At 41.5% G+C, this 11173-nt stretch overlaps 1 protein-coding gene across 1 annotated transcript in view; it reads right to left on the minus strand.

Moving 5' to 3' along the window:
* The window catches only part of LOC306960789 (complement C3-like), a gene marked incomplete at its 3' end in the record, with an annotated part of 49943 nt that extends 43366 nt beyond the window's left edge, over positions 1 to 6577 (minus strand). Inside the window, exons 1-4 of the mRNA XM_079553342.1 lie at positions 6452 to 6577; positions 4054 to 4139; positions 1960 to 2099; positions 379 to 588 (exon numbers count right to left, since the gene is read on the minus strand). Coding sequence (XP_079409468.1) covers positions 379 to 588; positions 1960 to 2099; positions 4054 to 4139; positions 6452 to 6531 — 516 coding nt within the window. The 5' untranslated portion in view covers positions 6532 to 6577. The remainder of the gene's footprint in view (positions 1 to 378; positions 589 to 1959; positions 2100 to 4053; positions 4140 to 6451) is intronic.
* Between the last annotated feature and the right edge of the window lie 4596 nt (positions 6578 to 11173).

The following is an 11173-nucleotide window of genomic DNA, read 5'->3' on the forward strand; positions in this document are numbered from 1 at the left end:
GTGTTGCAGATGTCAACTTCTTATAACTGCATCATGAAGTAACGTCACTTATTGCTGTGTATTTTGTACTACAGTAAAGTTGTATGTGCGGAGAGAGGGGGCGGGGTTAACTTAATCGAAGCGTTGTGTTTTAATACTTATAATTATCGCAAAAAATAGTGCTCCACAGTGGTAGAGGTACAATATATAAATGCCAATACTTTACTTTGGGAGGGCTAAAACAGCAGATACAGTCCCTTTGAACTGTGGATTTTGTGATGCTGTTGGGTAAATATTACGAGTAGTCTGGATATTTGTGAGCAGTAGTGTTTAGTATAGTGGCAGTAGTAGTATTTGTAGTATTTGTAGCAGTAGCTTCAGCAGTAATCCGTGTCTTACCACCACTTTGAGGCTCTTCTGGATGCGGTCGCTCATCATCATGTCTTTAGTGACCACCATGACCTCGATGGGCATCTTCCCCACGGCCAGCGGGACCACCGTGTACGGCAGCACCACCGACCCCCCGGCCGCCACCGTCACGTCCTGCACGTGCCGGTCCCTGAACGCCACGCTGCACATGTTGTCGGTCTTCATCAGCGTCACTCGCACCTGTGAGACGGACGGAGATCGTCAAAGCACGAAAAGTCACACAAAAGCACACAGGAAAATTAAACCAATGATACATCAAATATAATGACAGTGTTGTGCTGGTACCGTTCCACGATACCAGTTTGGTGTTAGAAAAAAGGTGTAGGTACTACTGGTATCGGAAAAATGAAAGTATCGGGGAAAAAAAATCTTGAGATCCAAGTTTTGATGCTGTTGGTCCAGGGACAGAATTAACCTCTTAACTCCCGCCTGAACCGAGAGGATCTTTTTCCTCCTGTCATCAGATTTTTTTTCCATCATTTTTTTGTTGGGTATTCAACTCATTTTTGTAACTTTTTTGTCATTTTTTCGTCACATTTTGGTCATTTTTTCATCATTTTTTTTTATCGATTTCTTGTGACATTTTTGTGACATTTTTGCCACTTTTTCATCAATTTTTCGTCACTTTTTTGTCAAACTTTTCTCACTTTTTTGTCACATTTCCATCATTGTTTTCGTCTCAGTTTTGTTGCTATTTTCACACCTATTTTCCAGAAGCTTTTGGATTGGGGTAAAGCCAAACTGGAGAAAATGCGCTCGGTTCAGGTGGGAGCTAAGGGGTTAAAACAAGTGACTAGATTGTTCCAAATCATTCCCCAATTGTTTTGTTGTTTTGTTTTTTTTTACCTATTTTTTTGTATTTTTCTTCTTTTTGCCAATTTTTGCACCACTTTTTGTAAAATTCCCTTTTTTTGTTGCTCCTTATTTTTCCCCTTATTTTTTCCTATAATGCTATGACTAATATTTTCCCTATTCCCCCCATTTATACCAATTTTTCCTCCTGCTTTCATTATTTTTGCCCCAATTTATTATTTATTTTATTTACACAAATGTACCTTATTCATTAAATTGGGGAACATTTCTCCCTATTTTCCACAGTTTTTGGCGCAATGGTGACACCTTGTGGACGTACACCCCTACACCCCAGCGGATAATATAGTTCCGTTAAATGTCACTTCAAAATAAAGTTGGAAAAAAGTAAGTCATGATATTTTGTTGAACAAATTGTATTTCAGTGTCAAAAAGGAAAAAAGTTTTTCAATGAAACTTTTTTTATCCTCTCGGTTCAGGCGGGAGTTAAGAGGTTAATTTGATTGATCCTCTACCAGTTAAAGACTTGAAAATTATGCTGACTCTTATTTGAGTTGACAATTTAGAAAATCAGAGAAAAACCTCTTGTCCCGGTTATTTTGAATGGAAGAAATACCAAGTTCCTGAAAATACAGCAGGATGTTTGATAACCTTTGAGTTTCTAAAGTTTATGCTAATCGTCTTATTAAAAGTGTGTTGTGGTGGCATGGGCGGGGGGGGCCGGGGGGGGGCAGGACGGACCTCTCTGCTGGACGGGGAGTAGTTGTGGATGACGGCTTTGATCTGGATTTGTTCGTTCCGGCCCACGGAGTACGGCAGCTTCAGGTCCACGAAGAACGGCTTCCAGGCTCGGACGTTGTACGGCTCGGCCACGCAGAAACCTGAGCCGAGAAACAGAGAAGGAGAAACAAAAGTGGTGCAAAATAAGACTTCTTTAAGGAGAGAAGAGAGACACTACAGGGGGGGCATCCATTTGAGACTTTTGCTGTAGATTAAAGGGATACTTCAGGATGTTTTTGTCCCTTTAAGAAGGTATGATCAATCTGCCGCAGTTTCCTGACTTCGTAAACACGTATTTTAAGAAGTTTTTTCATAACATGTTCCTGAATGAGCCCCATTGTTAAGTCCAAGCCTGTGAAGCCGGGGGGGGGGGGGGGGAGTTTGGGTCGGGGGCTGCGTTTATATTAAAAGACTGTGGCCTCATCAATAACATCAGACACTTACTGCGTTTCATCACCGGTGTCATGTTTCTCAAAGTGTTACATAGTCATTATTATTGACTCCACTCTCTGGCAGTAACTTACTATTGTAGCCACAACCGCCCTGGGGCAGACTGACCATTTACCACATGGCTATGTTAGGCTGTGTTTATTCACCTCATTCCGCCCCGCCCACTTTTTCAACTTTTGTCGACCGCGAAGCCGTTCATTTTAACGGAGAACGAGGGGAAATATTCTCCACTCAAATCTGATGTTTAGTCGATTGATTTGTGTAAAATGTCCGATGTTCATTTGCACCGACATGTCGACACTGCAGCGTTTCTCTGTCGGCCTGAAAACGGCTTTGTTTTCCTGTAGTGACTGATTTTATCTGGATTTCTCCAGTCCTGTGTTAACACATAGGAGAAAAGGGGCGGGCACTAGTGATGCGCGGGTTGCGGGTTCCACCGCGGACCCCGCGGTCTGCCCTCGGTTCGGGTCGGGTCGTGAAATTCTCCTTTGATCGCGGGGCGGGTTGGGGCGGGTCAAAAAATGCCGGTCGCGGGCAGTGCACTGATGGAAACAATGATGGAAATGTGACAAAAAAGTGATGAAAAATTGATGAAAAAGTGGCAAAAATGTCACAAAAATGTCACAAGAAATTGACAAAAACAATGTGACAAAAAAATGACAAAAATTTGATTAAAAAATGACGAAAAAATGACAGAAACGAGACAAAATTTGACCAAAAAATTGACAAAAATGTGATTAAAAAATGACAAAAATGCCGGTCGCGGGTCAGTGCACTCTATGCCTCCGTACGCGCATTCATTCAATTCAGTCACAACTTATTCCGTCGTCTTTACAGCAGGTTTTTGGTGTAAATATACGACGAATTTTCATAAAACAAGCAGCGTTTTGCAGCTTGTGATCCAGAGACGCTTTTGTGGAGCTCGTGTCTCCTGTTTTCCACCGTATGTGCGACTGTGTGTGACTTCGCTTTAGGCCAAGCTCTGCTCTTCCTCTCTCCCTCTCGCCCAGCGCTCTTCAGAGGGAGAGAGAGAGGAGGGGCTGACACGCCGGTGCTGTTCATACGGATCATTTGTAACGCGTAATATTTAATGGTTGCGGGTGCGGGGCGGGGCGGGTTGTAAAAATAGAACAACGTTGCGGCCGGGCTGGGTTAGAACCTGCTCCAAATGCGGGACCCGCGGGTTGAAAAAAACCCTGACCCGGGCATCACTAGCGGGCACAATTCACGGCGGCCACGCGAGTCTCCAGAATAAGGTGAATATCCCGATCTCTTATTATGTCAGCGTCCTCTGCTGGACACATGTGGAATTCTTTCCTTTTTTTAATTTAAGCTGCCCCCTAGTGGCAGGTTATTTAGTTAAAAATCCATTACTCCACACAGGAATGGGCTAGAGACTTACTTTTTAATCTGCATAATAACAATAAACACTATTCTGACTCTGATTCTGGATTACAGGGTTACAGGTCATATTGTTCTTCTTCAGTTCATCATTATCTCATGATTATCTTGTGTTTGTAAATTGTACTTCTTGTCAAAATAGTTGAAAAGTTTAGAAAGTCGCTTTAAAAAAGGTAAAATCCAGATGTAATATTCAGAGTGAACCTGTTTGTGTGGAGGCGCCGACGGCGAAAACCCCCCACTGAGTGATGGAGTCCGGCAGCGGCCGGTCCACGGTCAGGGACGCCAGGCTGCAACAGAGAGCAGGAGTTCATACAGACTGACAGATGTAACGCTTTTCAAACAGCAGGGCAGACAGGACGAGTCAGAGCTTTGGAAATACTGTTTTATGTGTTGTTTTTGTCTTTTATTTCGAGACTATTTCTATGGATTCTCATTAACGGCGTTCATTTATTAACAAACACATATGGAATTATATTTAACCTCTTAAAGGGGGGTATTCTGCAAAATAGACTTTTTCCAGCTTTCCATCCTGTTATTCTGTCACTCCCTCATTAAAAACATGGCTGAAGTGTTGCCTTGGCACATTCACGTATTTCTGAGTAATCTGTAAAAACTCTGATGGCGGCCATTTTAGGGATAGGTTTGCCTGAGTCCTCCTAGGAACGCCCCCACCTCCTGGAGACGCCTCCGAGCTTTGGTCACCAGCCGAGTAACCAACCACTGCTCCTCAGCAGAACCCCCTCCCCACTGATGCCACAGACAGCGTGTGGAGGGGGCGTGTCTAAAGGCTCAGAGGTTCTTAAAGAGACAGAGGCCTATTTCAAGACATTCACGACAGCCATTTTGAGAGAGACATTTTATACAAGGCAGTTATTGTAATTTACTGCATTTACAGACCAACAGAAGGTTTGTCATCATTGTAGTGTGATATAGACTGGTGCTGTGGGACTGACAAAAGCAGAACACCCCCTCTTTAATATAGAAGCTGCAGTTACACGTCTGACCTGAGGTGGCAGTAGTGAGTATAAAATGGCCAACTTGCATCCAGCCCCTTTAACCCCCGCCTTAAACAATGCGATTTCCCCACCTCAGATTGACCCAAATCTAAAAGGTTACAGCCTGTAGCCTCATTTGAAAGCTAAGACCTACAAAACTGATCTAAACAGATGTTTTTCCTTGCGTTGTTGTCACTTTTTGGATATTTTTTTCCATCGTTGTCACTATCTTTTTGCCATATTCTCAACACATTTTGTCACATTTCTATTGTTATTTTTATCCTTGTTTTTTTTCTCATATTCGTTGCTATTTTTTCATTCTCTTTGTTATACAGTTTCAATTATTTTTAACAGAAATAAACAAATTAAAAGCAAAACAAAGGAAGAAAAGCACAAAAAGAAAGGGGGAGGACATTCATTTATTCCCCTTGCTGCTTCATCTGCTTGTAAATACCTTCCCTTTATTGAACGTGTTTATAACAAATGAATATACGTTGGAGTTTTTTTTGGTTTTTTGAAGGAGCTTACAGATTTGGGTAAAGGCGAACTGGGGAACACGTGTTTGGTTCAGGCGGGGGTTAATAGGTTAATGGGTGAAAACAGCCTCCTTTTGCTTTTATCACTATTTCCTCAATGAGATTCTGTTCCTTCTGAAGCTCATTAAGAATAAAATATAAAACATATTTGAAGTTATTTCACCTCTTTTTCGTTCCCTGCATAAACCATAATCTTTGTACTTCCAACAAATCCCGGCAGTTAAACCCCTTAACCCCCGCCTGAACCGAGCACATTTTCTCCATCTTTACCCCAATCCAAAAGCTTCTGGAAAAAAGGTGAGAAAATAGCAACAAAACTGAGACGAAAACAATGATGGAAATGAGACAAAATGTGACAAAAAATGACTAAAAAATTGATAAAAAATGTACGAAAAAATGACAGAAATATGACAAAAAAGTGACGAAAAATTGATGAAAAAATGACAAAAAATTGACCAAAAAATGACAAAAATTAGATTAAAAAATGACAAAAAAATGACAAAAATGTGACAAAAAAATGAAAAAAATGTGAAAAAAAAATGACAAAAATGTGACAAAAAAAAGACAAAAATGTGACAAAAAAATGACAAAAATGTGACAAAAAATGACAAAAATTAGATTAAAAAATGACAAAAAAATGACAAAAATGTACGAAAAAATGACAGAAATATGACAAAAAAGTGACAAAAAATTGATGAAAAAGTGGCAAAAATGTCACAAAAATGTCACAAGAAATTGACAAGAAATTGATGAAAAAATGACAAAAAATTGACCAAAAAATGTGACAAAAAATGTGACAAAAAAATGACAAAAATTTGACAAAAAATGACAAAAATGTGACAAAAAAATTACAAAAATTTGATAAAAAATTGACGGAAAAATGACAGAATTGTGACAAAATTTGACCAAAAAAGTTACAAAAATGAGTTGAATACCCAACAAAAAAATGATGGAAAAAGAATCTGATGACGTGAGGAAAAAGATCCTCTGGGTTCAGGCGGGAGTTAAGAGGTTAAACTAGTCGAGCAAAGACATTGATCATCAGGACTAAACCAGGGTGCGTCTTACCCTGTGGAGTCGGCTTTTTGGGGCAGGGGGAAGTCCTCCCAGAGCCAGGACTCCTGGAACTGGCTCCTGAGATCCACCATGTCCTCATCCAGCTCCTCCCACTCATCCTCAACCTCGCCCTCTTCCGGCTCAGGGGCGTCATCTGGTGGTCCCGCGGCGCCTAAAACAGACACACGCTTATCCCTCACGTCAGGTCCTGGTTTATTTCAGTATCGTCCTGGTTTAGTCCTGGTTTAGTCCTGGTTTAGTCTTGGTATCATCTTGGTTTAGTCTTGGTTTAGTCTTGGTTTAGTCCTGGTTTAGTCCTGGTTTAGTCCTGGTTTAGTCTTGGTATCGTCTTGGTATCGTCTTGGTTTAGTCTTGGTTTAGTCTTGGTATCGTCTTGGTTTAGTCTTGGTTTAGTCTTGGTTTAGTCTTGGTATCGTCTTGGTTTAGTCTTGGTTTAGTCTTGGTTTAGTCTTGGTATCGTCTTGGTTTAGTCTTGGTTTAGTCTTGGTTTAGTCTTGGTTTAGTCTTGGTTTAGTCTTGGTATCGTCTTGGTATCGTCTTGGTATCGTCTTGGTATCGTCTTGGTTTAGTCTTGGTTTAGTCTTGGTTTAGTCTTGGTTTAGTCTTGGTTTAGTCTTGGTTTAGTCTTGGTTTAGTCTTGGTATCGTCTTGGTTTAGTCTTGGTTTAGTCTTGGTTTAGTCTTGGTTTAGTCTTGGTTTAGTCTTGGTTTAGTCTTGGTATCGTCTTGGTATCGTCTTGGTTTAGTCTTGGTTTAGTCTTGGTTTAGTCTTGGTTTAGTCTTGGTTTAGTCTTGGTTTAGTCTTGGTTTAGTCTTGGTATCGTCTTGGTTTAGTCTTGGTTTAGTCTTGGTTTAGTCTTGGTTTAGTCTTGGTTTAGTCTTGGTATCGTCTTGGTTTAGTCTTGGTTTAGTCTTGGTATCGTCTTGGTTTAGTCTTGGTTTAGTCTTGGTTTAGTCTTGGTATCGTCTTGGTTTAGTCTTGGTTTAGTCTTGGTTTAGTCTTGGTTTAGTCTTGGTATCGTCTTGGTTTAATCTTGGTGTCGTCTTGGTTTAGTCTTGGTTTAGTCTTGGTTTAGTCTTGGTTTAGTCTTGGTTTAGTCTTAGTATCGTCTTGGTATCGTCTTGGTTTAGTCCTGGTATCGTCTTGGTTTAGTCCTGGTTTAGTCCTGGTTTGGTCCTGGTATCGTCTTGGTATCGTCTTGGTATCGTCTTGGTTTAGTCTTGGTTTAGTCCTGGTTTAGTCTTGGTATCGTCTTGGTATCGTCCTGGTTTAGTCTTGGTATCGTCTTGGTATCGTCTTGGTTTAGTCCTAGTATCGTCTTAGTATCGTCTTGGTATCGTCTTGGTTTAGTCTTGGTTTAGTCTTGGTTTAGTCTTGGTTTAGTCCTGGTTTAGTCTTGGTATCGTCTTGGTATCGTCTTGGTTTAGTCCTAGTATCGTCTTAGTATCGTCTTGGTATCGTCTTGGTTTAGTCTTGGTTTAGTCTTGGTTTAGTCCTGGTTTAGTCTTGGTATCGTCTTGGTATCGTCTTGGTTTAGTCCTAGTATCGTCTTAGTATCGTCTTGGTTTAGTCCTAGTATCGTCTTGGTATCGTCCTGGTTTAGTCCTGGTTTAGTCCTAGTATCGTCTTAGTAACGTCTTGGTATCGTCTTGGTTTAGTCCTAGTATCGTCTTAGTATCGTCTTGGTATCGTCTTGGTATCATCTTGGTATCGTCTTGGTTTAGTCCTAGTATCGTCTTGGTATCGTCTTGGTATCGTCTTGGTATCGTCTTGGTATCATCTTGGTATCGTCTTGGTTTAGTCCTAGTATCGTCCTGGTTTAGTCCTGGTTTAGTCCTAGTATCGTCTTAGTATCGTCTTGGTATCGTCTTGGTATCGTCTTGGTATCGTCTTGGTTTAGTCCTAGTATCGTCTTGGTTTAGTCCTGGTTTAGTCCTGGTTTAGTCCTAGTATCGTCTTAGTATCGTCTTGGTATCGTCTTGGTATCGTCTTGGTATCGTCTTGGTATCGTCTTGGTATCGTCTTGGTATCGTCTTGGTATCGTCTTGGTATCGTCTTGGTATCGTCTTGGTATCGTCTTGGTATCGTCTTGGTTTAGTCCTAGTATCGTCTTGGTTTAGTCCTGGTTTAGTCCTGGTTTAGTCCTGGTTTAGTCCTGGTTTAGTCCTGGTTTAGTCCTAGTATCGTCTTGGTTTAGTCCTGGTTTAGTCCTGGTTTAGTCCTGGTTTAGTCCTGGTTTAGTCCTGGTTTAGTCCTGGTTTAGTCCTAGTATCGTCTTAGTAACGTCTTGGTATCGTTTTGGTAACGTCTTGGTTTAGTCCTAGTATCGTCTTGGTATCGTCTTGGTTTAGTCTTGGTTTAGTCCTAGTATCGTCTTGGTATCGTCTTGGTTTAGTCCTGGTATCGTCTTGGTTTAGTCCTAGTATCGTCTTGGTTTAGTCCTAGTATCGTCTTGGTATCGTCTTAGTATCGTCTTGGTATCGTCTTGGTTTAGTCCTAGTATCGTCTTGGTTTAGTCCTAGTATCGTCTTGGTATCGTCTTAGTATCGTCTTGGTATCGTCTTGGTTTAGTCCTAGTATCGTCTTGGTTTAGTCCTAGTATCGTCTTGGTTTAGTCCTAGTATCGTCTTGGTATCGTCTTAGTATCGTCTTGGTATCGTCTTGGTTTAGTCCTAGTATCGTCTTCGTTTAGTCCTAGTATCGTCTTGGTTTAGTCCTAGTATCGTCTTGGTTTAGTCCTAGTATCGTCTTGGTATCGTCTTGGTTTAGTCCTAGTATCGTCTTGGTTTAGTCCTAGTATCGTCTTGGTATCGTCTTGGTATCGTCCTGGTTTAGTCTTGGTATCGTCTTGGTTTAGTCCTGGTTTAGTCCTAGTATCGTCTTAGTATCGTCTTGGTATCGTCTTGGTTTAGTCTTGGTTTAGTCTTGGTTTAGTCTTGGTTTAGTCCTGGTTTAGTCTTGGTATCGTCTTGGTATCGTCTTGGTTTAGTCCTAGTATCGTCTTGGTATCGTCTTGGTTTAGTCCTAGTATCGTCTTGGTATCGTCCTGGTTTAGTCCTGGTTTAGTCCTAGTATCGTCTTAGTAACGTCTTGGTATCGTCTTGGTTTAGTCCTAGTATCGTCTTAGTATCGTCTTGGTTTAGTCCTAGTATCGTCTTGGTATCGTCTTGGTATCGTCTTGGTATCGTCTTGGTATCATCTTGGTATCGTCTTGGTTTAGTCCTAGTATCGTCCTGGTTTAGTCCTGGTTTAGTCCTAGTATCGTCTTAGTATCGTCTTGGTATCGTCTTGGTATCGTCTTGGTTTAGTCCTAGTATCGTCTTGGTTTAGTCCTGGTTTAGTCCTGGTTTAGTCCTAGTATCGTCTTAGTATCGTCTTGGTATCGTCTTGGTATCGTCTTGGTATCGTCTTGGTATCGTCTTGGTATCGTCTTGGTATCGTCTTGGTTTAGTCCTAGTATCGTCTTGGTTTAGTCCTGGTTTAGTCCTGGTTTAGTCCTGGTTTAGTCCTGGTTTAGTCCTGGTTTAGTCCTGGTTTAGTCCTGGTTTAGTCCTGGTTTAGTCCTAGTATCGTCTTAGTAACGTCTTGGTATCGTTTTGGTAACGTCTTGGTTTAGTCCTAGTATCGTCTTGGTATCGTCTTGGTTTAGTCTTGGTTTAGTCCTAGTATCGTCTTGGTATCGTCTTGGTTTAGTCCTGGTATCGTCTTGGTTTAGTCCTAGTATCGTCTTGGTTTAGTCCTAGTATCGTCTTGGTATCGTCTTAGTATCGTCTTGGTATCGTCTTGGTATCGTCTTGGTATCGTCTTGGTTTAGTCCTAGTATCGTCTTGGTTTAGTCCTAGTATCGTCTTGGTATCGTCTTAGTATCGTCTTGGTATCGTCTTGGTATCGTCTTGGTATCGTCTTGGTATCGTCTTGGTTTAGTCCTAGTATCGTCTTGGTTTAGTCCTAGTATCGTCTTGGTATCGTCTTAGTATCGTCTTGGTATCGTCTTGGTTTAGTCCTAGTATCGTCTTGGTTTAGTCCTAGTATCGTCTTGGTATCGTCTTAGTATCGTCTTGGTATCGTCTTGGTTTAGTCCTAGTATCGTCTTGGTATCGTCTTAGTATCGTCTTGGTATCGTCTTAGTATCGTCTTGGTATCGTCTTGGTTTAGTCCTAGTATCGTCTTGGTATCGTCCTGGTTTAGTCCTGGTTTAGTCCTGGTTTAGTCCTGGTTTAGTCCTGGTTTAGTCCTGGTTTAGTCTTGGTTTAGTCCTGGTTTAGTCCTGGTTTAGTCCTGGTTTAGTCTTGGTTTAGTCCTGGTTTAGTCCTGGTTTAGTCCTGGTTTAGTCCTGGTTTAGTCTTGGTTTAGTCCTGGTTTAGTCCTGGTTTAGTCCTGGTATCGTCTTGGTTTATTCCTGGTTTAGTCCCGGTTTAGTCCTGGTTTAGACCTGGTTTAGTCCTGGTATCGTCTTGGTTTATTCCTGGTTTAGTCCCGGTTTAGTCCTGGTTTAGCCCTGGTTTAGTCTTGGTTTAGTCCCGGTTTAGTCCTGGTTTAGCCCTGGTTTAGTCCTGGTTTAGTCCTGGTTTAGTCCTGGTTTAGTCCTGGTTTAGTCCTGGTTTAGTCCTGGTATCGTCTTGGTTTAGTCCTGGTTTAGTCCTGGTTTAGTCCTGGTTTAGTCCTGGTTTAGTCCTGGTTTAGTCCTGGTATCGTCTTGGTTTAGTCCTGGTT

The sequence above is a fragment of the Gobius niger genome, assembly GCF_951799975.1.
Source record: "Gobius niger genome assembly, chromosome: 3".
NCBI classification, from domain to species: Eukaryota; Metazoa; Chordata; class Actinopteri; order Gobiiformes; family Gobiidae; genus Gobius; species Gobius niger.